The sequence below is a fragment of the Opisthorchis viverrini genome (assembly GCF_000715545.1).
Source record: "Opisthorchis viverrini unplaced genomic scaffold opera_v5_69, whole genome shotgun sequence".
Classification (NCBI taxonomy): Eukaryota; Metazoa; Platyhelminthes; class Trematoda; order Opisthorchiida; family Opisthorchiidae; genus Opisthorchis; species Opisthorchis viverrini.
Genome location: NW_008751725.1, coordinates 93,101 through 119,922, shown reverse-complemented (window position 1 = coordinate 119,922; position 26,822 = coordinate 93,101). Strand labels below are relative to the sequence as shown.

Sequence of the window (26,822 nt, the reverse complement as noted above, 5' to 3'; positions counted from 1 at the left end):
ATATTGTTCATTCTCTGCGAAAGTTTCCATCTTTTGACGTACGGTCAGACGCACCCCATCTTTCTGCGCCAAATGATCGGACCAGAAGACTGTGGTACATGAAATAAAATGGCTTGAGAATTTGGGAAGCTATTGAGGGAGCCAGGTTGTAGATATTTTTTACACCCTAAATAAGGTGTACAGGTTCTTCGGTGTTTATTGTTCCACTTTGCTGAATGCGTGCACCCGTCCCGAAATTTACGGATCCTACCTTAGCACCAGTAGATGGGGCATCTATTGAACGCAGTGAGAAAACAGAACACCATCCTTGTAAAAACACTCGTAGATGCTTAATTGTTGTGCATGGGCGTTACGTTTTTATGAAGTAAGCTCTAACTAAAGTGTATCGTATAAGAATTACGCTTCATAAAATTTATGTATTTTTGGATTACGTTAGTTTCAGTATAGGTTTTTCTCCTGCGAAGTGCGTGATATCGCTTTAAAAGCATTTAGTCGCAGCTGTCGATAAAAATTTTCGCTGCTGACAAAGTGCTGTCCAGTCAATTCTGAGGAGCGCTGGTACGGCCTTCGATGCAAAATATTCATAGCATTGTTAAAAAATTAGCATTCCACCCACTAGACTGATCCTAACTGGGGATAAAATTACATTTGGTTCCCAAACTCGGTCCCGTTTTATGGTGAGTAGTCTAAGGGCCCACTGACTAAATGTGATAGCTTCATGTAGGTGGACTAAATGTACCACCGGCAAATGTTTTGACGGGTAGTTTTCTAAGTTCACACCCTAATCAGTGATAAGCGTGCCGTGGTATGCACACACACACATCGACAACATGACATCAGTGTTCAACACTGATGCTTCACTGCCCCGTGGTATGACCGATAAATGCACCTATGTGGCTTGTTTTAGTGATTTCCTGAATACTACAACACGAAGTTCACGGCAGTTGGATCAATCCTTCTCGATTCTCCTATTGATTTTTCTCGTTCTTCTGTTAGTCATTTGCCAACTCACGAGGTTCAAAGTGATTTTTATAGCTTGTCAGTGTACTGGTCGTGTGCAGAGAATGCTTCATCTTAGCGAAGCGTGTACCCATTATGGCTTTTGAAGCGGTTGTCAAATGACCAATCTACGTCACCGATGTAGCTCCCACTCATGACACAGTTCAGTCTTTCCATTTACAAGGACGACCGTGAAGCCTTCTAATCTTTAAGAAACAGTCCATTACTGCTCTGTACATATAATCGGTTATTGCATCAAGTTTGATGTGAAGACTTTTCCGGATGACCAAGCGCTACTCTACGATGTCGAATTACTGCGGATCACACGTTGTGGAGTCACAAACTGAGTGAGTTTGACCGCACTACCAACGGTGTCAACCTGCGAGCAGCACGACTTGCGTGATGTATGTCTCATGACCTGCAGTATACTAAAATGAGTATGATCGTCTATATTGACTTTATTAACACATCATCATACATGAGGGTTCAGTGGTCAAGGCGCGAACTGACCGGGAGGTCCGTGCTTCGAACCCGATCTCTGCATCTCGACCGCTCCTGCCTAGGCTTGGGCAACCTGCAGTGTCTTAACCCTCGTATTTTCTGGGTGGCATAGCAGCTATGCACCGAAAGTGTTACACTTGAACTATATATGCATATCCAGTCGTGCGCCCTGGAAGTCCCCTAATACGCACAACTTGTGTGACTTAACAATGTTTACTGTCTAGAAAAATATGGCTACGCACAGTTGATCAATTTTCAAGCTGTCTGGTTCGCCGGTGTTCAGGGTCGCCGAGTCTACTGTTGCGCGCGTAATAGTGGCCACGATATATTGACCTGTCTTGCAGGCTACTACCATCAAGGCTGTTCGGCATATACACCGCATTCTAAACCTTACGTGTCAAGCGAACTATTTCTAGCAGCATAGATTGGGGTGACTTTATTTACACACTCAGCAAATCGGCTTCAACCTAACAGCAATGGTCATCTTCACACGTTTGCCACCTAGTTATCATTCTTTCATCTTCTTACTGTTCTTTGGGTACACGGCAACCGTCATAAAAATTTTGTCCTCTTTCTAGTCACAACCATTGTTGTTGCGAATGACCTATGATCCGATATATAACATGCCCAAACAAATTTCGGGAGCCACCCTGCGCCGTACATAGTATTTTGGTGAATGAACCTGACTCGCGTCATTGACTTGTCTACGGTCCGCCGCGTGCGATGGCTGAAAAATTTCAGGGGCGAAAGGGCTAAGTGTTTGATTCTCGTGGTTTTGATGCTCTCTGAATTTTCGTGAGATGCTAATTGCTGATGTTTCGTAATAAGGACGCAACCTCTGTACGGTGTTCCTCGGCTTCTCAACAAAAGCGGAACGAACTTCCAGCCGATAATTTTCGATCTCCCCACACTACCAACAGTAGTTAAATACATTGAACTTCTCATCTCATCAGAATCAACACGTATGCCCACCTCGTCCCTCTGTACAGCTAATGTATTAACAGTGCATACAGATTTTTGGTTTTTTAGTTGTCAGTGGATGGTCGGAGATTCGTGCAAACTTTTCTACTCTTCTTCATCCACCCTGACAACAGGCACTGAGCTCCAAAAATAACTATTGCGGTAGACTGCATTAGCGTTGCTGATAAACCCGATGGTCTGTCGTTCATAAGCTTTTGACGTCTACAGAGTAGCAAGACCTCGCAAGAAACGTAATCGGTTGTTCAATACCGTAAGTTATATGGCTAGTTGATGAGCACGGTTATCAAAGGAAGAAGTTTCTGCAGTCGGTCTTGCTGCTATCCATTGGCATCTCTGTTGTGTTTGAACCTTGTGGAAGAACGTTATAGACGGCGTAGTTTTCAGGTCGTGGTAGCTCACAGGCCCGGCCGTCACGTCATGCGACATTTAAAGGTTGGTATATCGACCTCAAAAAACTTATTCTCATCGCGTGTTTTTAATTGGCGTTCGGGAACATTACTACCAGTGTTGCACCAAGCTCATGGTGTTCGATGCTCTCTTTCATGCACCAAACAACTCGAACAGATGCTGTCTTGCGATTGGCTTTCCGCGCCTCTTTTCATAGTCGACTGCTTGACAGCCACACGAGTGCGCGATGCGAACTAGGAAACAGCAGTAGTATGATTGATGCGCACATAGTGGACACGGTTCGTCTTCACACCATTATACAATACACGTTCCCTCGGACACCAGCGGGCGGAATGTGAAAAAGCCCACTGGAGTACCGGTCGTTGGTGTTGATCACTACCTGGGTTGCAGTTCGTTTTGATAAAGGGTCAGCGACTGATGTTCACTATGTGATCAGTGATGAATGGAAACCGATGGGGAACCTACGGCAATGAAGCATCAGTGCCAACACTGATGTTGCTGTCCTTGATGATGACAAGGAGAAGCCAGTTTACGAAAAGTCTAGGAGGACGTACTGAGCGCCTGCTCAGTCACAGCGAGACAAGGCAAGAAATGCTCTTTATTCCTTGTTTCTGGCAACTTCTCAAGCAAACCTGTTTTACATGAGGCGTGTGTATGTAAACAACAAATATACGGCAAATAACCTAGGGGCGAAACACGGGAGACTCAATGTGACGAATATGCATCACTTTGGAGAACCCTGCATGTAATAATTCCAAAAATTCGGTTTTGAAGTTTATCAAAGGAGTAAGATAAGAAGCCATTGTTTTTGTAGATGTGTAAATGCACACGGTGCTGCACAAGGAACCTTATGGGAGGCAACCGATCATATCTGAACTCAGCGGGCGGTGTTTATTACGAAGGTTCTTACAGGCTTTCGTTTTTCAACTTAGCTACCAGGAAACTAATGAAAGTTACTAGAAGCTCATAAAAAGCGAATATCTCGTTATCGATAGCGTAGTCTTCTCTCAGCATTCCACTTAAGCGACGGGTGAACAGTATGAAATAATCGGTAGGAAGTGGCGGCTTTCAATTTTCGGGTTACTAAACGGGAAGGAAAGAAAGCCGTCGGATGAAATAATGATCTCTGGATTTTAAAAGATTTTCTGAATGTCTTTCCACAATCCATAGCAGTCACAAAGCAATTGGCTTGTAGTGGACAGCATTGACAATAGTTAGGGCCACAACTGGTGGACTAACGCCTCAGTGTGAACGTAATTTTGGTACTTTTAGACGTATTTAACTGTATCACGGTCTCGCATCCATTGACGCACGGTTTTAATGTCCGGTCTAAACGAGCAGGCGTCCAGTAACGTAAACAACGTCGTCGCATGTTTTATCAAATCACGCTTTACATAATGTTTCAATGCGTCTGTGTAAGAAGTTAATAGAAACGCTTATAAACCAGTGCCTTGGGGCACGCCACCGTTCTTAGCTAGACTCTACAACTAGACTACCAGTTTGGTTCAACGTCGGTCGGTAAGGTGGTGGTGTAAATGGAATAAAAGGGGTGTTTGGTTGTTCTTCCCGATCGACTGAACCAAAAGCACTACTGGGACCATAAAGCAGACTCAAAAATGCTTTTTTTCTATGTCTGAAGCCTTAAGAATTGTGTAGTGGAGACAGGCAACTACATCCACGTTTGCGCCTTATGCGCAAATTGATGTGAATCAACAGAACCGCGTAGCGGAGGCTAAGCAGTAGACGCTGCAGCGTTTCCAATAAGAGACGCATGGAATGGGAAGAAATCTCATTGGATCGTTGCGTTGACGGGCATCGGGTGTTAGAGTCGTTCTAGGCGTTTTCCATTTTTCGGCAGTACAAGAGTTTTCTCAGACACAACTGAACAGCCAACACACTGGAGCGGAATTTCTGAAGCATGGTGCTCTGACACAGAGGGAACACCATATCCGACTGACTAGTTTTCTGTCATCAGGTTTCTGTCAGTTCGGCCTGATTATCTGGACTGTTTGCTTACGGTGTGTATCCGAACTCATGAAAGTGTTACCGAGTTTGTCGAGGTTTGTGGAAGTCATAGTAGCTCTCGCATACCATGTTTTTCTAACACTGGAGCCCAACAAAAGTTCGCATGTGTGGTGTTCAGTCTAGACATTTCTAACTTTATTTTCACGGACCTCTGAGCATTGTCTTTTCTCCGGTTCTACAGGTTTTTTCTTTGCGTTGCTGAGGGCATTTGAAAGTTACTCATACTGAAAGCTTTTCTTTCCTTAGACTCTTCATTATTTGACGTTTGAGGGATTAGCGTGCGCCGTCCTACTCGTTGCCTGCTAGTATAGCTTTCCTGGCATCACTCATGGATAGCGATCTCGATGACATCCAGTGGTCTTGTGGTCGAATTGGAGAAGTCAGACAGACAGCACCGAACGCCGCTAACATGGCTCCTTTCACATTTTGCCACGCTTGATCCAAATGCTCACTGCCACCGCAGTATTGGTTTACTGTGGAGAGTTGTTGGGCTAGCTCAGATCGGTACTGTCAAGCTATCTTCGTTCTTCGAAGATAGTGGATTGGAATGCTTCTTGCTAATTTGCGAGTACCTGAAGAGGAGCGAACTATCAGGCGTGCACGCACCACGCCGTGATCGGAATCAAGTGGTGTGATCCAGAAGGAACGGTAATCTTGAACTGTAGCTATTGGCCGCGTGGTCCAACTGGGCAGCACCGGGCTCTTTGGTTTTGAAGTATTTCGATCGTATTGGATAATGCACCGGCGGTCACGGTCAACCGTAGGGCGATCGGGGTTTGCGGTTTTTGGGGCCAACTTTCTAACCCGTCCTTCCTCGGGGGAAGGCAGCATCGCCGCTTCCATAAATATGGACATGCTGGTCGCCTGGGGGAAACACCTTACTACCTTCATAATCTTATCGTATGGCACAATACGACTTTACCCCAAGACTGACTCCTAGTACGGGGTCTTACTGCTCTTGGTCTGACTGCTCCCTTTTGGCTTTCCTGGTATGGTTTCACCTTGTGGAACGAGGTTCCAGCCAGCTTGGCCCGCGGGATCATTGCAGCACTCAAGCCCGACCACCACGTCAAGTTGGCAGCTTTAGGTCGGGTTGGAATACTTGGAAGGCTATGAGCAGGATCTCTTCGATTGATTTTCTGCAGGTGTTCAGTGTAACTTTGATCCGGTTGAACAGAAATCCTTCTAGTGTTAACAATAAGTATTCTGGAGGGTTACGAGTTTGGACTAATTAGAATAAGCGTATCGGGACACGAAAAGGCTTCCAATAAAAAGTGGTGTGTATATATGGACAACAGATAACCTGTTTGTTTTATGAGTTTTATTTAAAGGGTATTGGTTATTAAATAATCGGTTGATTGGCCACATCCCACTGAGACAGATTTTCCAGCTAAATTCCTCCAAATCTTTTCTACAGGACCAGACATGTGTCATTGCCATTTTCCGTCGGTTCGGATGCAAGTTTTGTCGCCTCGAGGCACTCAATCTGAGTCAAATGAAACCGGCATTCGATAAGCGTCGGATTCGATTGGTTGGAATATCGTTTGACGAGGATGGAGTCAAGGACTTTGTAGATGGCAACTTCTTCAAGGGTGGTAAGTCATTTAAAGCGGATGGTCCGAGGTCTGTATGGAATGATTCTATCATAACGGGTTTTGAACCTCTTGTCCTCGGTGTCGATGATATGCTTCAATCTTTCTGTTTAACACCGGTGGACTGGCTGGAAATGGGATCACGTCTTGAATCGGGAAGCCCAAGGAAGCCTTTGCCAACCTACGATACCTATGGCGCAAACGTGACGTCAGACTGTCTATCAAGGGCAGAGTTTACACTGCAGTGGTGCGATCCGTACTGATTAATGGATCAGAAACGTGACCCGCACGCGCAGAGGACATACGAAGGGTGCCGGTGTTTGACAATCGGTGTCTCCGAACCACTGGTCAGATATGGTGGAAACATCGGATTAGTAATACTAAGGTACGCCAGAGGGTTTTAGGAAAAAGAAACTTTCACGCGATAGATAAGTTACTCACGCTTCATAGGTTGCGCTGGTTAGGACGTGTACTCCGCGTGCCAGAAGACCGTCTGCCTCACAGCTCTTTTTTTGCAGCCCTGTGCTGAGTGAAAGCGACCGAGAGTTGGACAGTGTATGATCTGGCAACGAAGTACGGTAACACACTAGTTGGATCGAAAACTGCCGCCTCCTTGGATGGGGACCCCGGGACTCAACTCACCAATGGTTAATGACATCAGCAGAGATGGCCCAATCGCGCAGTCAATGGCGGTTGTGCATCAAAGCTACCCAGTTACCGAACTAACCAAGGCTTGGCTGTATGTCGCACACTCTCTTCTATCCCCGTGATCGAAGCTGGAACAGCTGGAACGAACGTGCCTACGGTACACGGTTTATAGCTGATAGACTGAATTGATTCTAACAACTATGAGCAACTCGCGATGGTTGAACTGGCTAGTTACTAGACATTTTTCGGAAGATACGATGGGTATCGTTGTCATTTCTTGTTACACAACTATGTTCATGTAATCCTCTACTGTACCTAAGCATAGAAGAAATTTAGTGCCGAAGTAAAATTTAAATATTTCGCGCTCGTTGTTTTGTTTCGTGTGGCGATTCTCTTCAGCGTTCCCGGTTTTCAGTTTCAAGGGTGTATTCATCTAGGATGTTTGCAGGTACGCACTAAGCTACGCTTCTTCCATAGTCAGTGTCAGTGACCAACCTATGGTCTATTTTTTCGGAGTTCCTTAAAGTGACGAGCATAATAAATGGGCTACTCTGTAGGAAATGCCTCTGACTGTCTTGCAGTTTGTCCTGTTTTTCAGGTGCATTTCTACACTTTCTGAGTCGTTCTTTAGTGAATAGAGTGGAATATCAAGTGAGCAGAAGGGGCTAACAAAACCATACTGAGACATCTAAGAGACAGAGAAATGGCAGTCAGAAGTATAAAGCAGGGTCAGATACGACTGGACAGGTATGGATCAACCCGAATTTCAAATAATTGAAGATTCTGAAGCAAATGAAGCCATTTGAAATAGTGGCGTTTTTCCACTGCTGAGTAGTAACTAGGAGTGATGAGATGAGTTGCACTAGCACTGCGTCAGATAGGAGTTCCGGAGAACATTTGTTATGGTAGGACGGATAGACTAAGTAAAAGGAGGATACATCCCAACTGTAAGAAGAAGGTCAATGTCCATTAGTCGGGACTGATACGTTCCATCCCAGTGAGCAAGACAGTAACTCCAGATAGGGCGGGATGGAGAGGTAGACTGAATGCATTACCGGGGAAGCCGTTTGACGCCGAAAAGATGGTACCGCATAGATCGCAGTGGGTGGCTAAGAATGGATCGAGGGGCCGTTGATGATCGCCATCATGATCCGAAATGCCAGTTGGAAGCGGGACAATTTGATACAAGGAGTTGACAGTTGTAAAAATTGCCGCGTGGTATGCGCCGTCGGTATTTGTCAATGAGCTTGGTGCATATTGAGGTCGTCAGCAATGCACAGCTCGGCAGGACGCGCAGACCTAGACAGGAGGACGATTAGGTTTTTCTACCGAAGTCTTTGGCCCAAAAGGCTGACTTCAAGCTAGTGGTTTTCGGTGTGAGACCATTCGAACAGCTCAAATTTTAAAGAATAAGTTGCCATACTTGTTCCAACCACCAACCTGACCCAGTAGGAGAAACTCTACAGACGTTGAATGGCTATCCTCCACTACAACCCAATGGGTTACTGAAGAACGCAAGCTACCGCGATAAGATTCGGTCTCTTCGCGCCGCTCGTTTCCCATGATCATGCTGACTATATCTAACCCTGGAAAAACTTATTTACGCAGCTGCCTCTCATAACTTCATCGTGGTTCACACCATCTGATGATTCTTCACACCTACTAACTACACCACGGACGAAACTTCATTCTCATTTAATCTGCGAACTCCGAATGTGCAACCGTTATTGTTTTTTGTATCTTGTTGCTTACTTCGTCAGTCTTCTAGGGATAATCTAGGTGGGTTCTCCAACCTTGCGATGCTGATCAACTTCACCATCTACGGTGAACACCTTTTCTTCTTGACGGTACTTTGTAACGTCGTCTATGTGAATGACGTTGCGAAAGGTGGTCAGTTGAATTGATTAAAAATAGACCCGCTGAATGCAATTCAATCTAGCGTGGCGTATGAACATAGCCTGAACACCCACTGATCTACCATTACGACCTTGTGGGTCGCCGTTCATGCACACTGCAAGGGAAAGTCCGTAGTCATTTCACTCTGTACATCTCTTAAGGTCATTTTAGAGACATCGATTTTTTGCTCCAATCAAGGAAGTGCAAGAACCATCGAAAAACATTCATGCACTCTGAAACGCTATGGTGGAATCTTTGCCCCTAAATCTTATTGCATCAATTCAGCACCCTTCTGAACTCGTTTTTTATGTGCCGGAAAATCAACCATCTTAAAACCAAGTCGGCAGACTTCGTTGTGTCAGGCATCATACGTAAGTGTATATAACCACACTGTTACTTCGAGATCACAGCTATTACGTCACCCCTGCATGCTCTTGCTTTGGATCCAGACTACGACTGCGTGACTGCGGATACTTGGATATTTGGCGTCAGTTTTTTCTCTGATTTATAGATGTCTACCATGGAGACCACTCTTCATAAGTTGCCTCTTTCCGAGACTCATAAGCTTTGCCTAGGATTTCTGAGAAATCCGGTCATTCGCAGGTCATTCGCTGAGACAAGTCAGGGTGCGCAGAAGTGAATGGAACGTTAAGCTCACTCAATGAACTACTGACAAATTAGAGTAGGAGGAATTTTGAATAGCATATCTTTCACCGCCAGCGTCGTTTTTCAGCATCTTCTCGACCAGGTTGACGATAGTTACAATTTCTTTTTCACCCATTAGAACTGTTTCTGGATCCGGATCGAAGTACCTATCGAGCTATGGATTTCAAACGTGTATCAGGTCTGTCAGGCTTCAAGTCGTTGTTCACTAAAGCTGGCCGGAATCTGAACTCTGTGGCGAATGTGAGTTAGTGAAAATCCGATGGTGTTCGTGCAGAACAGACCGTCTTTCATTCTCGATTTTAAATTACGAGTTTTACTTTATCATCTAATTTCAATGCGCGCCTCCATACTATGAACCGCTATACCAACTAAGACAAGGTATATTTTCGTCAAATTCACTGATTTGCACACCAATATCTTTTTCACGGGGTTTCAACTGAAGCCAGGTTGGATCTTTCGTTTATGATATTCTTCAGCAGAAGCTGCTGCACAAAGGCTGTCTCATGTTTCAGATATACGAGTATATTTCCTTGGAGAAGCATTACTCATAAGGTCACTGAAAGCTCTTTGATAGTCCACGACCTGTTTCGCCGTTCTTTGGGCTCACCAAATAGTCTTTGGAAGAATTTCCATAGATTTTATAAGTAGTGCTCTTTTGAGACATACTCTTCTCATTACAAGTATTATCCAAGTGATGTTTATCTCTTGGTTCGTCCATCATTTCTCGCCGCTCTTTTCTTTCTGACTCAGTACGAGTTCCTATTCCTCGTGTGACACAGCACACTAAGAAACAAAGTCAAGTCACTTGGAGAAATCTCATGGAAATCACTTAAACAATGGCAAACTCACCATAGATTTGAAGCATTTTGATTTACTGGAGGCAGTGACAACACCTCATCATTCCACGAAGCATTCCTTTCAGAGTAACTTCAGAAAGGAAACCGGTTCTGTCGTTTTTTAGATAGACGATCAGGTAGGGGATGGTGGTCAAGGTAATCTATCTCTTGCGAGTATATTTGGTTAAATTACGGAGCGTATCTCAGTCAAGTGCGCATGCTGTAGTAATCTTTCATAGTTCAAGACATCATAAAAGCTTACTGCCTTCTCACCAGGCTTTATCACCCCCCTCACAAAAAAGGCTAATCACGGAGAACTTTTACCGTTGGAAAACTTAAAGAGCGACCGTGTTCTTAATCACCTCACTTCATCGACAGGACCGGGACTTGCAATCTCGCATGTAATAGAAATGAAGATTGCTGGCTAATCTTTACTGGATGGTGTCCTCTGTCTCTAGGTATTTCAACACCGAATTTCCACATCGTTGGTAATGCTCCTCAGCCGTGCAGCATCTTGAATCATATAACTACTTTTCAACTGTCAGATAAATCTTGGTAGTTTAGTTATTTTTTCCCATGATGACCAGCCCGTAACGGGGATACTTTCGAGGAGCGTTCCGCTCATGTTTCGCCGACTGAACAGCAGAATTTTTCAATCATGATGTTGTGCAGAGGAATCGCTTGGGAGTACTCAGCGTTATTGGATCAAACAATCCTAACCTACATCGGTTAGTACAAGGATTTTGTCTGGGGCACAAAATTCTTCCGTCATGTGTTGCCTCTAGCAGTTGTCTGCAGATGGTGACTGTACGGATCCCAGCAGGCTTCTTCTTCCACTGTGTGATGAAACTGTCAACCGCCAGAGCTGAATCAAAGGCTTACCGTTTAACCACCAGTCACACAATTCTCCCACAAAGCATCTTTGTTAAGCTATAACTTAAACTTACTCGCTGGCCTATATTCTCCAGGTTTGGTCACCGACTGTTAGCTGTAAACCTGAAAATCTGTCAGTAATGATCATCATCGATCAACCGCTTCATCGATTTTCACTGAGTTTATTTTCTTGGGCAAACAGATCTTGTTTGAAAAATTAATCAAAGTTTGTTATCAGGCATAAAATCTGCTTAGGTACTACTGCTTCTAACCATCTTTTTTTCATTCGCTACACACGTGATGTTTTTGCCCATGTGAATGTTAGAATGCAAAAGGTTATTTTTAGACGCTGTCATTTCTCATGGACTTCAATGTATGCACCATTTTTTTCGGCACACAGGCTGCGCATGTGTCAGGCAATTTCTCTGGTGACGGTTGGCAAACCGGTGGCTTACTTGTCGTCGAAAAAGGTAAGATTCTACGATTCGAGTCAGATTTCCTCCAGTAGATCGATTGCCTGTTCACAATTAGCATCAAAGTAATGAACGCTGTAGTCCTGATCGCCTCGTTGAATTAATTTCTGGCGTGTGAGCTGTTCTTGTTCATGTAATGACTGCAATTTATGGTGGAAGCCTACCGGTAATTTATTGTGTTGGCCCATTCAGCAGGCAGCTTTAAACGACAGCACGGAATTTCTTCCCGATATCGCGAAGTATGTGCCACCTAACGACAGCACTGTTAAAATGCTTCATTGATAACTTGTCTCCCCGAACGTATTATTTTGTTAGCGGTGAGTAGAACCAATACTGGTTGAGCGTTGGTGCTCAATGGTGCTATTAAATATAGCTCCCAATTCGGTGCCACTTGTGGCATCAAAATGGCGAATCGCTAGGTCTCCAAGGATGCGTGTATCCGGTCACAGTCTGGAGTGGATTGTTGCATGGCTGCGGAACCTGATCACTTCGGATTTAGGGTCTGAGACAGGCCTTTAACTACTGATGTTTCAGAAGTATAAGTGGAATCGGCCAGAACCAAAGAATGCATTCGTCACGGCAACGTAAAATGTTCGGGCCGTGTGTTGTGCATGCCGAGTTACCCCGTTCCGAGACGAACGCCGTTTTCCGTGCGTTATTCATAGTGGCGCAATTCTAGATGTGGACAGAATTGAGCATTTTAGACGGAAAGGGTGGTGTTAGTCCTGTTCAGCTTCCAGGATGAGGTCCACGTGATCCTAGCTGCGTTTGACTGGAGACACTGAACGATGTGACGGCTATCCAGCTTGTCCGATTTAGTATTGGAAGCGTACGCACCTCGGGTGTTTGTTGTAAGCTAGCCCTCCCCGCTGTCCCACTTTTTCCTTCCGTTATAAAGCTTTATCCAAATGAATTAACAAGGCTGTACGGCAGTGAAGTTCCGGTGTTTATATCTGGTATTGCTGTCAATGATGATGTTGATAATGCCAAGTTTATTTATGGCAATATCATTCGTTTCTTCTGATGTGCTGGTGAAGGACGAAGAAATATTCTAATCCTGCGGTGGGGAACAGTACTCACACTTGTGTCATGCATACGACTTCCCACTTCCTGCGACTTCTGTGCTCTATGCCATAGTGAATTTAGTCCAGTTAGGCATCTGTTGCTGTTGGGTTTGTCTGGACTTAAACGTTTTCCTCGTGTGCGGGAACAGATGGTATACACGTGCAGTTCGATTCATTGGCTGAGCAATGTACCTGATATTACCAGTGGTACCGAGTTTGACTTCTCTGTATCTTGTTCTTTATAGTTTTCCAACGATAGCATAGACCCCTTGTAAGTGGTGAGTGAAATATACTTTGCAGTAGACACTACCGCTACTCATTTTCCCTATTGTAGTGGCACTGATCACTCTGTATCAACAAATGCCAAGACGTAATCTCTCCTCCACGAAAAGGCAAATGTGAACAGCACAATAAGACAATCGAAGCCCATCGAATTTCGTATCGGGTCGTGATTACTAAATTATTGATAGCCGGGAAACGGACTTTTATCGTTTTATTGCAGTAGAAAGAGGACTGGTCAATCAGTGACAATGTAGACAATCATGCTAATTCCAGAGTAGTGTAAATGTCATATCGAGCTCCTAACGGACTCACAAGGCTCTAAATGTATCAGTTTTTATAGTATGGCAGGCTTCAGGAAACGTGAGTTCTAGTGAATAAATAGAAATTTATCAGGTGACCTGCGTTCAAAAGATTCTGCTATCAATGACTGCGGTAGCCGACGACAGGGCGAATGCATCGGTTGTTCGACTGCTACCTTCGTTCGAGCATTGTCTGTCTATGAAGGTTCTCCGCAGTGAACCAGCATATGTAGTGGTGGAAGGAAGAAGGCCTTCGCCGCGGAGTTGTTTACTAGAGAAACTATGTGAACAGTTACAGACTATTGGACAGGGAAGCAAAGCTCATATGCATCTTGTTTACAAAACTGAATATCCATCTTCTTGAACTTTCCTGAATATTCATTGACTGTTACTCAAATGCCAGCAAATGTTACAAAGCTACTCCACAAATTCAGGAGACGCGAAGCGGTTTTACGAGAAGACACTGCTCGCATCCTCATCAGTAGTATCCACCGTTACAATGGTAACTGGGTGCAGTAGATTTCTCTTCAGTCATTGAAGATAACCCCAACCTTTGAGTCTAGCTGAGAGCCTAGAGCTGTAAGACGAGGCGTCTGGGTGTCATATTGGTTGCATCGTCCTGGTTGCAGGGAGGCAGTTAAGACCGAGTCTCTGGACACCGTGTCTCTGCTAGGCGCTTTTATGTTCTATCCTCCGTCGTTAGTCAATCACTTGTAACTGTACTATAATTTGATATCTACTGTTTTTCATGATGGAAATCCGTTTTCAATGTCGTAATTCATGCAAGTCAAAAAGACAAAATCAGCATAGTGTTATCGCTTGGCACAACATATAAACCAAGGCGCACCGAACGTAGCTTAACTAACTGTGTCGTCCTAACTTTTGGCCGTGAGAAAATGCGCTGTTGACTAGTTCGGATCTACAATTGGCACTGAGTTAGCCGCTGCTCTTAGCATATCCAGCTTAACTGACTGAAAGAACAACAGACCGGTTTTCCTGCAGGCTCTGCTGTTTCTGAACCACTTATTTCCCACGGAGATTTTACATGTAAACGCCAGCTGCTGCATCTCTACCTACAGCTTTTTGTTTTGTCAGCCCATAATAATCCGGATTCAAATGATATGGGTGACCACTTTCCATAAGGCTCGCTGACTTGCTCACACTGCCTAGGTGGCCTCCAAGTTCTCTTTCCTACGCATTTCCGTGCATCTCCATGGGTGCTCAGTGTGACGTCAAAGTTCTAAAGCGTCCCCCATCGTAGATAATCCGATTGTCGTTGCGGCCTCGTCGTTATATCCCTAACTATACGCTTAACTATCCAGAGAACCTCATCGTCTGTATTGCACTTCTGTGTAGTGGAAATTCGGAATCCTGCCTAACAGAAACAGAATAACGCTGCCATATATACACACACAGGATTTTTGGCTAGCCAGCTTGCCGAGTGACACCAGATGACAGTTACAGTACCGTTTAAGCTCTCCGTTCGCGCAGTTTCGTTATTCTGTGGCTTGTGGGCCATGGATTAATCTGACAACCCCGCAATGATCTGAACCGCCACTGATTACCTAAAAATCATGCGACAGCATCTAGGGTCGAACTAACATTTCGCAATCACTTTCCGCCGTTCATTGTTGTACGTGTCCTTTTTTAGGAAAGAGTCAATGAGACTTATCAATGACTATCATAATTCCTTAGCAAATGTTCAAAGCTACTCCACAAATTCAGGAGACGCGAAGCGGTTTTACGAGAAGACACTGCTCGCATCCTCATCAGTAGTATCCACCGTTACAATGGTAACTGGGTGCAGTAGATTTCTCTTCAGTCATTGAAGATAACCCCAACCTTTGAGTCTAGCTGAGAGCCTAGAGCTGTAAGACGAGGCGTCTGGGTGTCATATTGGTTGCATCGTCCTGGTTGCAGGGAGGCAGTTAAGACCGAGTCTCTGGACACCGTGTCTCTGCTAGGCGCTTTTATGTTCTATCCTCCGTCGTTAGTCAATCACTTGTAACTGTACTATAATTTGATATCTACTGTTTTTCATGATGGAAATCCGTTTTCAATGTCGTAATTCATGCAAGTCAAAAAGACAAAATCAGCATAGTGTTATCGCTTGGCACAACATATAAACCAAGGTGCACCGAACGTAGCTTAACTAACTGTGTCGTCCTAACTTTTGGCCGTGAGAAAATGCGCTGTTGACTAGTTCGGATCTACAATTGGCACTGAGTTAGCCGCTGCTCTTAGCATATCCAGCTTAACTGACTGAAAGAACAACAGACCGGTTTTCCTGCAGGCTCTGCTGTTTCTGAACCACTTATTTCCCACGGAGATTTTACATGTAAACGCCAGCTGCTGCATCTCTACCTACAGCTTTTTGTTTTGTCAGCCCATAATAATCCGGATTCAAATGATATGGGTGACCACTTTCCATAAGGCTCGCTGACTTGCTCACACTGCCTAGGTGGCCTCCAAGTTCTCTTTCCTACGCATTTCCGTGCATCTCCATGGGTGCTCAGTGTGACGTCAAAGTTCTAAAGCGTCCCCCATCGTAGATAATCCGATTGTCGTTGCGGCCTCGTCGTTATATCCCTAACTATACGCTTAACTATCCAGAGAACCTCATCGTCTGTATTGCACTTCTGTGTAGTGGAAATTCGGAATCCTGCCTAACAGAAACAGAATAACGCTGCCATATATACACACACAGGATTTTTGGCTAGCCAGCTTGCCGAGTGACACCAGATGACAGTTACAGTACCGTTTAAGCTCTCCGTTCGCGCAGTTTCGTTATTCTGTGGCTTTTCGGCCACGGATTAATCTGACAACTCCGCAATGATCTGAACCGCCACTGATTACCTAAAAATCATGCGACAGCATCTAGGGTCGAACTAACATTTCGCAATCACTTTCCGCCGTTCATTGTTGTACGTGTCCTTTTTTAGGAAAGAGTCAATGAGACTTATCAATGACTATCATAATTCCTTTTTATAGGACATAGCACGTTCTGTCTACTAGTTGGAATATATGTCACGTTTCATCAAGTCCACAGTGGTCATTTTTGAATGTACACTACCGTTCTGTATTCTTGGCGGACCTTCATAATTCATAGGACTATCATCAGAATACCTTTCTGATATCCGTTGTGGGTACCCAATCAGGCTTTTCACCCACCTCTTTACATAAAAGTACACACAACAGCAACATTTATAGCTTCACTAACATGTACCTTTCTTCCGCTATTCCTATGGACACACCTGTCACAACTATTAATTGACCAAGGTTAAGTGTGAAATCCAACAACCAACACTGCGTTAGATGTCATTCATCATGCGATGTAACAACATACATCGTTGGCCTGTTCGCTGAGCTGGGCAGTTTTTATTGCAGACGTTTCATCAATCGAGGTGACGTCATCAGTGCGCTGTCGGGAGGCGTAGTGGTGCGTAGCGGTGCTTTGGTGGTTGGCACAACTATGCTCCCCAATAACGCACTGATGATGTCACCTCGATTGGTAATGAAACGTCTGCAATCAAATTGTCCAGCTCAGCGAACAAGCCATCGACCGTACATCATTGACTGTTGTATTGGAAAGAATGTCAACTATATCAAATATAATGATGACGGTATTCTTCCGAGGGGGCATTGCATAGTGTCCCTCCCTGACGGGGGTGTTTCCTCATGAGAGAGTGACCGTATTGCATACCTTCTGCATTGGACCAGTGAATTTTCTTTGCATCCGGGTATTGTCAAACAGTTTTCATGAGGGTGGGATGGAATTTTCCATTTCTTCTGTATGTTCCTTATGTCTACATGCTAATGCGACAGGGTGAACCTGTATAGTTGTCGCCATCTGAGTATTTAGGAACTACCTAAGCTAAGAACCACAGCCTGTCATGCGTTGTCATACTACACCAAAAGCAATGGCGATTATTCGGAACCTGAGAAACCTTTAGTTGCTACCATGCTATGTCTCAGCTGCATTCTCCTCAGTCCGCATTTCCACCGTGGATGCTGCTGTGTGGCTTAGTGGTTAGTGCACGAGCCCACTGACCGGCAGGTCCGTCGTTCGAACCCTGCCTCTGCATCTCGACTTCTATCTAGACTTGGGCAACCTGGCAGTATCCCAGCCATCGTGCTTCCTTCGGGTGGCATGGCAGCTAGGCAGCGAAAGGGTGTTACAGCTGAATGAGGGTTATCCAGGCCTGAATTCTCCAATCAAGAGGAGTTGACTACGGGAGATCAATTGAATGGTTTGAAATGGTAGTCCACTAATGAATCGGGGTCACTGATATGGGGCATTTCCACTGTTATATTTTCTGTTGGGAGACTGGTTGTATCGGTTCTGAAAGTCTTTTTCAGAGGGGGCTGCGGTTCTAGAAGATTCCGTTCGTCCAAAACTCGTGTCTGATGGTCACGAGTGGTATTTAATCATGAAATGTCATGCCAGACATGATTCAATGTTGCTTGAAGTCTCTTTGGTATTCCACCTTTTGTTCCGTTCTCTGGACAGTTTCTCCCAATACACCCCCTGCTCCAGCGTTCACACAGACGGCCCTCCGTTTGGGAGATATCACTAAAGCTTCTGTTACCCGTGCATCAAGATTGCGACATGGTTTCGCCTCACATACGGTTTTTTGATATCCACGCGTTAAACTGTCTTTTATTGCTTTTCTCCGATGCGGGTTGATTAACATCGGAATCCTAGTTATTCCCGTAGGCACCCATGTTTATCTGTTTTTCACTCTACTTTTTAGGAGGAAAGGTCTTGTACCAGTTCGCTCAAGAAAAGGTTGTCAATCATCCAGACTATACCAAGATTATGGAAGTTTTGAAAATCGACCCGAAAGAAGTCGGGGAGTTGCACGTAGCGGGGACAGCATCCTGTGGAGACGGTGTTTGCTCGAAAACATAGATTCTTTAGCTGGATGAATTGGTTTCGTGACTTCCGCTAGCATAATTTGGTTGCCGTTTTTAAGCCCTCATGTTTGTGATTTTCACCTTCAAATCTAGTGTCTCCGTTCACCTTTTTTTTACAGTGTTTCTATTTCATCTGACTATTGTGTTGTGGTGGCACAACGGTTCTGTATCTTTGGTCTTTGTAAACTAATTCGGCTCCAGAGAGATTGTAATACAATGTTGGTATTGTTGCCACATGTAACCAAACTGACTTAGGTGAACCTACTTTGTGTGATTTCTTTCATCTTTTCGATCAGTTGCTTCAACTAGACTCAATAACTGGGCTTCGTCTTGCTACCCAGCTGCCATGAGAATCATAATTACAGAGAATCTCGCAGGTTTTTCAGAAACCGGCGTGGTTATTTCCTTGCCGTACACCTAAAGATCGTGACCTGTAAATCAATACTGAACCCCGTTCTTGCAGTGTGATAGATATCGTGGCAGATTTCCACTTCACCCGTTGCGCTCAAATCCGAAAACACCATAAACTAATAATTCAAGTAATTCGCCAAGGGTTTTGATCACTAAACTTCGTCAATATCAGTCAGACATCGCCACGTCTTTGGTTTGTGATGAAGTCAACTTCGAAATCGTCTGAGTATAGTTATGATATCCTGGTTGTTCGGGTTCTATGAAAAAAGATTTTTGACAATATCCACATGTGCGGGTAGTAACGGCTCATGTTCGGAAATCATGATAATGGCAAGCTAATTTACAATGGGTTATATGGACGCAGTTTCTGTCTGTTGCCAAAAGTACATATGCAATCTTCATACTCAGTTGTGCTTTTTAGCGAACTGTCCCATTGTTCGCTGACTGGTGTATCAGCGTTTTTTACGCGCGGAAACATCGTAAAATACCAATCCGGCTAACTGACTACTTTCTGATGTTCGGCGTTGTAAGCTAAAACATTACGGCGTGAGAATCTGAATTGAAAAATTGGCTCGTAGGTTGTCCCTGTCTGCGTATACTCGCGTTGGTACTAGCACAACCCTTATGTTTCACGCGAGTTACACTAGAAAAGCTAAAGGCTCGCATACGGGGGCGAAATTCGGTTGTCATCCGACTATGAGATAGACCCAGTTCACTCGCCCGGTTTGCACTTTGCTGGACCGCACACGAACCAGACGGTTGAAATTTGTTTCCTGTCTACCTCAGCAACACATTTGAGGTAGCCTTTTATGGATTTGTATCGCGTAGTGTTTTCAACTATGGGCTGTTTTGTGTGTTTTTCCTTAGAAAACAGACTTTCAACCGTCTGCACATTTTTAAATATTTGACGGATAAAGGTATGCGTAACGCGCACTGAAAAGGATTGAGTTGAAATTCAGTCCATTATTCTTACTTAAATTTCCAGAACATTAGGTCGACAGAAATTGCTGATATCCGTGACAAGATTTTGAACTGAAGCACACAGACTGCCGGAGGCTCACGTAGAACGATTCTGTAAAACGTTCACAATGGCTGCTTGAAACTGGGAACTGTGAACACTGGCATTACAACTGATTTCTGGTTGTTGGTCTGTTTGCCGAGCTTGCCAGTTGGATTGCAAACGTTTTTATCACCAATCGAAGTGACGATGTCACCTCCTGAGCTACTCACCTTCCACAACATTGCTAACAACTGATTTCTGTCTAGCTGTGGTGAACCAAGATGTTTAAAAGCCACGTTCGACTATACTGGTTGCTTCCGGAATTCATTCTAACGAGCTTCGGAGTCGGGTTTCCGTACAAGAGGATGGCTTCATGGTTTGTACATAATCCAGCAAAACCAGGGAGCGAGCTCAACAGGAGTCCTTTTCGAGATTAGGATCTCAGTTGAATGGCCCAGGTTCTTAAATGATCACGTAATGAGGACTGAGGTATTCTTGTCGCTCAAAAATGAAGTGAAGTCAGAAGGATGTCATAGTGGCGCTGATGTAATAATGGGGCATTTTTTGCTCTAGATGATGATCCATACTGAGATGATTCCCTCACATGGACCGATTTCCAGTCCCTTAACATTTTCCACTGGGATATGAACCAGCCTTCAGATAGGACCCAACTACTCACCACATGGGTTCCCTTTTTCTAGCAAAACAGCGTGTAAATTATCCTTACAACTGATATCGAAGGAAGTCTTGAATTGGATTTCGAGTTCTCAAAGTGTGGACAAAGCGATGTACTTGAAGACGGCACCGAGGGCTGTACTGCTGCTCAACATCCTGGATCTATTTCATTTTACCTCATACATGCCAGACAGAGTAGGTTGAAAGCTTAACAGATTTACCGCTGATTATATTTGTATTCACCGTTGCTTTGAAATCCAAAAACTACGCTTCGATGGACAATCCTGTAAACTTGGAGCGAAAAATAACACGGAATGCAAACGCTGCTGGGAGTATGTTTATTTACAGATTTACCGTCCGATCCATGAAGCCCGTCGGTACAAAACAGCCTCGGCTTCATGGACCTCCAAGAATACGTTGATTGGGTAACGATTCCAGATCTATCCTGTTTACCAGGAACTCACTACAGCTCAAAATAGCATGATGGCTGGTAAAGGTCCCCAAATCATCCGCTCGCAAGTAATCGAAAATTGCCATGCAGGGCACTTCACAAATGACAATAGCTCTTTCCAGTTTGAATATCTTGTCAGCGTAGTTTTCATCAACACACACAAAACTTGATTTTATACGTTGAACATCGTGGCGTCAAACTCGGCCTACCAACAACCCAACTGAGACATCCAGTTTCGCTTTGCACCAAGAACGGCAGTGCCGTATTCCAGAATTCACTTCATTAAAAAACTGATAGGGCTTTCATGACAATCTCATTGGGATCAGCTCTGGATGAGGTTTCCACAGTAGACAGAAAGAATGGCGAAGCAAAACAACCGACCGTATTCTACGCCAAGTAGGAGAGCGGTTTTCTGATTGGCATTGATTCCCACATAGATGCAGAGGATCTATTCAACCTTCTGATAAACTTTCGCCCTAGTACACTCAAGCTCTCCATTAGTAGCCACCCACGGGAATCTCAAAACAGGTCATGGTAGTTATGGTTATGAGTAGCACAACTAGTAAATAATTCTAAAAATCAATGGAATAATGAATTCTCACGATCAATGAAATAATGAGACGAACACTATGTCTTCAAAGTCCTGGTGTAACGGTGATACTACTGATCGGGAGGCNTAGTTGGGAATAAATATTATTATTAGTAGCAGTGTGACAGTGGTGGTGTGTGACAGTTAGATGTGGGATGGACGATGGTTGTTTCATGAAGCAATGAGATACAGTAACCTCTAATGTCTCAAATTTAATCACACCGTGTGTGGCTGTTTTGTTTGCAAGCATACTCGGATATTTTAGACATGATTGTTGCTCTTAGGGTAGGTGGTAATACATCGGCATAAACCTCCAATAAGATGAGACTCAAGTCTGTATGACAGACATGGAAAAGGGTCTAATTGTGGCCTGAAAAAGAGAGGAATTATCGGCGTGTTGGGCGCGCCTGAGATAGAGCTTTTTGAAATAACCAGATGCTAAATATTACAAAATAACGGGTTCACAACCACAGTGACCAGAACCGACAGGCGGAGTTCACGAGCAAACCCTGATTCAGCGTGAGTGCTATTGCGGTTAATTATAATGTGTTTACAAGTTATGTTGGGGGCAACAGCACTGCTGTTCTTATTCAGCTACAAGATATAAGTGGCGGCAAGTAATTGCTGAGTGGAGTAAGGAGTTATAATATTAATAATGTTTATTGCCAACTTGTGAGTGGCATACCGTCTGGCATAATTATGCGTTTACAGTCCGAATGGGGCGTGACTGAAGGATTTGTGGATAGTGGGGACTGCGCGAAAAGAGGACAGCGTCATAAACAGTGTGAAGTATTCGACGAAATAATAATAAGTTTCTCCCGCAACTTGTAGGGAACAATGAGCACGAGGTTCGACTAATTCAAAGACTCGGTCGGCTGACATGAACTAAAACTAAAAACCATTACTGGCCATGAGTGGCCTTGGGCGGTTGGGTTAATGGCCGGGGTCATAGCGAGCAAAAGTGGAGCTGGAGATGGGATAATTCGAATTGGGAGAACATGGCAAGTTTAGTTTCAAAAATATGGTGCAATCTGAGAACAAGCAGACTCACTGGTTGCACTGTTGTAAGGACGTCAGGTGCAGGGGTTAGGTTAGATGGGGACACAGAGATGGCTGAATTCGAACGAGTAGTCCAGCTATTTGGAATGAGTGTCATGGAGGCAGTTGGAGCCAGTTATGGAGCTTGTCGTATTTGCAGTCAGTGGAACGAGTAGTCAAGAGGGCTCGGTTGGGAGGAGGAATGGTACAGTTGCGGGTGTGCTATCGAACTGAGTATGGTAGTGCAGTGCCATCGTTAACCTGACATGCTTCAGTTTTCGGACAGCCCCGTGACGGACGTCACATCTGAGATGATTCGGCTGAGGTGTGCAGTTCATTGGGCAGCAGTATTCATTTTGGCTTGGTCGGGGAAAGAAACTAAGATCGAAGCCGATATGGAATTGTAGATTTTCTTTGTCCGCTTGGTGATCACGGGGTTGTAGATCATAGGCCAGGTGGAGTGGATATCAGCTAACCAGGTCGTCCAAAACGGGCACTTCCGAAGTTCAAAGCTTGGAAAGATGAGGGGATGGAAGGAGATTCGCAAAGCGTGGTGAGTTTGAGGGGATATAAAATGGGATAATATGCATTAATACACACAGAAAGAAAAACTTGACGTCTGCTGCAATTAAGGTGATGACAAGTGATTACATGGAGTAGGAAATAGATTTGTACTAAGCAGGCTAGCGACCAGAGGTTGAGTTTGCTAACGTACGATACTGCATTACAAGGGATCTGGTAAAAGCCTACATACGCGCGCAGAAGCGTTGCATGGGAATCAGATGCACAAGGGCTAGCGGGAGTGGACTTCTAAGATAACTGGCCAATCTGTTGTTTATTACATGAGTTGGGTAATACCAGTAGAGCAAGTGTGCAGAAGAAATAGTCACTAGTATCCGAAGCACTGCTATCAGCTCTAATCTGTAGATGGTGCATGGCTTAAAGACGTATGTTAGTACAGATCAGGCGGTCACTGTATATATACTGAATTCTTTGGAAGCCTGAATTTCGAGTGCTTCCGTGCAGATATGTGAAGCTGCAATGAAGTCTTTTTGGCGTTGTTGATGCGAGTGTGCTTAACCATTTTAGAGGATCGTCCAGCCTAAATACTTAAAGTAACCGATTCGGTTTATTAGGGCAGTTCTTGATCTTCATGTATGTGGTGAATGATTTTGTCTTTTTGAAAAGCGTTCACTGATGGACTGCATTCCTGTCGGATCTTTACTCAGGACAAGGATACCTTCAGCGTAATCAAGCTCTATGATCCACTTGGTAAGACTTGTCAGCGCTCTAAAGAAGTCGTTAAGAGCGTGAGACGTTGAAGTGCATGCATGAACGTTTTCTGCCTCTCCGGACACGAGCTTAAAGCCAACTCCGTTGTCCCTTCTCCACATACTCGTATGCGGACTTTCATGTTTGAGTAGCGTCCCACGATGAGATTCAGCGGCTCGTCTGATGTACCATCAGCTTTCATGACAGAGGAAAGGTGTTTCCAATTGATTGAGTCAATTGCTGCATGGAGTGTAATCGGTGGTTGATGATTGCAACTTGTAGTGATGTTCCGCTATACGTCACAGCGCGAATATTTGGTCACGGCAAACTCCCGCTCGGAAGTCTTCTTGATTCGGTATGTCATGAGCGTTTCGCTTCTCTGAAGCGATATAATTGTAGTATGACGGAAAATTCCACGTTATCTCACTCCAAACCCTTAATCAAGTTGTTCCAGCACTCACACAAACCGCGAAAAATTCACTAGTAACACCCAAGAGTATTGATCAGTCGAAGCGCCTTGAATCACGGGCCCTATTACATGAACCGTAATGTTTAGGCACCCATACAATGTTATCTTTCACCTGATATTCAGCACTTCTCTGGTGTGTTCGTCAGAGGAGATCTTGCCTATTGGTTCTTCATTTGCCTTATGACTCGGCTGACCTGATAAATAGTCTGTCACATTTTTGTCAAAAGCTGTAAACCCGTGGATTGCTTACCAATCCCCTCGGAAATGTTTATTTCTTAACAGGTTCCAAGGCTTTTCCAGTTGGCTGGAAACAAAATGACGGAGCCTGTGCTCTTGAATTGTCAAGTGAGACTACATTCGACTGGTGAGATCGGAGGCAAAGTGGGAGAACCACTGCATGTTCAGTAGGAGATGCTTGAAACCCATATCAATCTCTGCATCTCTGCTGGTTAAGCCATCGTGTTTCAAAACCTTATTCGTACGCATACACAAAATCAACTCTAATCGCCACTCGGTCTTTTCATTCCAGCATGAACTGCTTTGTTTCCCTTGAGCCGGAATTCCTCCTTGCCAACACGTGAATGCTGCACTTGTACTTGCCAGCTATCAATGAAAGCCTGGAAATTACGTAAGTTGCATGGTGTAATTTTCAGCAATTTTGTTTTGAGCCTTTTCTACGTAACTGAAGTTCTTGATTGTGTTCCATCCCAACGGAATTTCCGTTTCTGGGTACCTAAAATGGGGCATCTCACCCGGAAAAATTAGCTGAATCTTTTTGAATCTGCGGTCCAGCGTTCAGTTCTCCATGAATACCGCGTTCACTTCATTTTATCCGTTTGGAACTGTTCAATCCACTATTCAATCCAGTTCGATTATTTTTGTTGGCATGACTTTTCTGACGATTCTGAGAGGAGTGTTTGTGGAGTCAACGAATTGGCATAAGAGACAATCATAAACGAGAGATTGAGAGATTGGGCACGGACAACTGAACGACTGTTCAAAGGATGTTCAGGTAACAGACCAATCGCATCGTGAGGACGACATTCCGAAAAGGAGGAGTGAAGTACAATTGTATATTGTGAATGTGTGTGACATTGTTCGCTTGTCTTTCGGAGACATTTGCTTGCCTGCGTTCAGGTCAGTGTCTGGAGGGGTTCGCATGAACCCTCAGCTGGCTTACGCGCTAAGAGAGTTATTGCACGACATGTAATGTCCAATCATGTGACCTTCGAGCATAGCGCTTCAGTTGGCAAGCCCTGTCTTCTGTGTGACTAGAAAAGCGCTTCTGGTTTTTGAACTGTGAAGCAGTGAGCCTGGTAAACTGACCCCGTGAACCGTAGTTTGAGGATTATCCTCTGAGTTAAGCCCGTAACTCATCGAGCCTTACCGGTGATTCCAAATCCTCTTTTTTTGAGATGACTCCACTATGAATGTGAACGCTCGTTGGCAACTCGAGGTAATTTTGACGAGAGATGTAATTGAATCTTTCGTTTCTCCACCCGAACGCAAACACAGAATCTTAGGCTGTTAATTGAGGTGTCACAGTATTTCCGCCGTTTGACGAAGTACTGGCTTCATTTAGTCTGTGGTACTCGTTTCGTCTGCGAACTTTGACCCAGTTTGTCGTCCATTAAACAGACAATAACACATTCGTTTTTCCCTGGGAATTAGTTTTTATGCAACATGCGAACGGGTTTGTTTTATATGAAATTATTCAGAATAGTTGTTTGGGGCCGTTGATTGCCTGCTTTTGTTTTATCGTGGTAATCAATGGTCTTATGTGCATTTATTAAACGCAGAAGAATGTGTTGCTCATTCTCCGGGTGCTGTCACATGTGTCAGTTTTGGCCGCGAATCCGGCCGTGTCAGGGCGACCGAAGGCGAAGACCGTCGAGTCAAACTGTGGGCCGTGGGCAGGCCTGCGTGCACCCTCAGCCTCAACGGTCACACTTTGTCGGTTGAAGCTACGGAACTCAGTCAATAGGAAGATCGTGTTTATTGGGTTTCTTCACTGAACGGCAGTTCAACTATGTATCCTTCAGTTTGCTTCCTGCTCCGCCCACCATGGTATGTCAGACGGCATGTTAGCTCCAGACAGCCATCTATGGAGGCAAAGGAAAACTGATAACTGCATTTTCGGGTTAATCAAGGAGCGTTCCACAAGGCCGTGCTAGAATCTCCGTGTGGAGGCAAGAAGCTACTAGGCAAGATGCTCGATCCATATTGGCTTGCGTTAGCTCTAATCAGGGCATCACGGATTCACGGATTGATACACAGGATCGAGGCTTTTACCCAAGTTTCCCGGGTCGGTTTTGTTCTTGTAGGTCAGTGGCTGTCGTTCAGCTGAAAGGCACAAGTGAAAAAAGGGTGCAGCACTGCTCTTTATGTTCTCAGCGCGGGGCAGTATGCTCGCCAGCGCGAGGATTCGCATAAATAAATGTCTAATAGTGCTTTAAA

The 26,822-nt window shown here is 44.5% G+C and overlaps 2 protein-coding genes across 2 annotated transcripts in view; one reads left to right on the top strand and one right to left on the bottom strand.

The window, feature by feature from the left end:
* T265_04268 (hypothetical protein) overlaps window positions 1-5,325 on the bottom strand; it is a gene marked incomplete at both ends in the record, with an annotated part of 13,253 nt that extends 7,928 nt beyond the window's left edge. Inside the window, 2 exons of the mRNA XM_009168967.1 lie at window positions 1,510-1,615; window positions 5,207-5,325. Of these exons, the coding sequence (XP_009167231.1) occupies window positions 1,510-1,615; window positions 5,207-5,325 (225 nt within the window). The remainder of the gene's footprint in view (window positions 1-1,509; window positions 1,616-5,206) is intronic.
* Window positions 1-18,805, top strand: part of T265_04269 (hypothetical protein) — a gene marked incomplete at both ends in the record, with an annotated part of 37,104 nt that extends 18,299 nt beyond the window's left edge. The window contains 4 exons of the mRNA XM_009168968.1: window positions 6,305-6,509; window positions 9,835-9,956; window positions 11,772-11,895; window positions 18,298-18,805. Coding sequence (XP_009167232.1) covers window positions 6,305-6,509; window positions 9,835-9,956; window positions 11,772-11,895; window positions 18,298-18,455 — 609 coding nt within the window. The remainder of the gene's footprint in view (window positions 1-6,304; window positions 6,510-9,834; window positions 9,957-11,771; window positions 11,896-18,297) is intronic.
* Window positions 18,806-26,822: the final 8,017 nt, after the last annotated feature.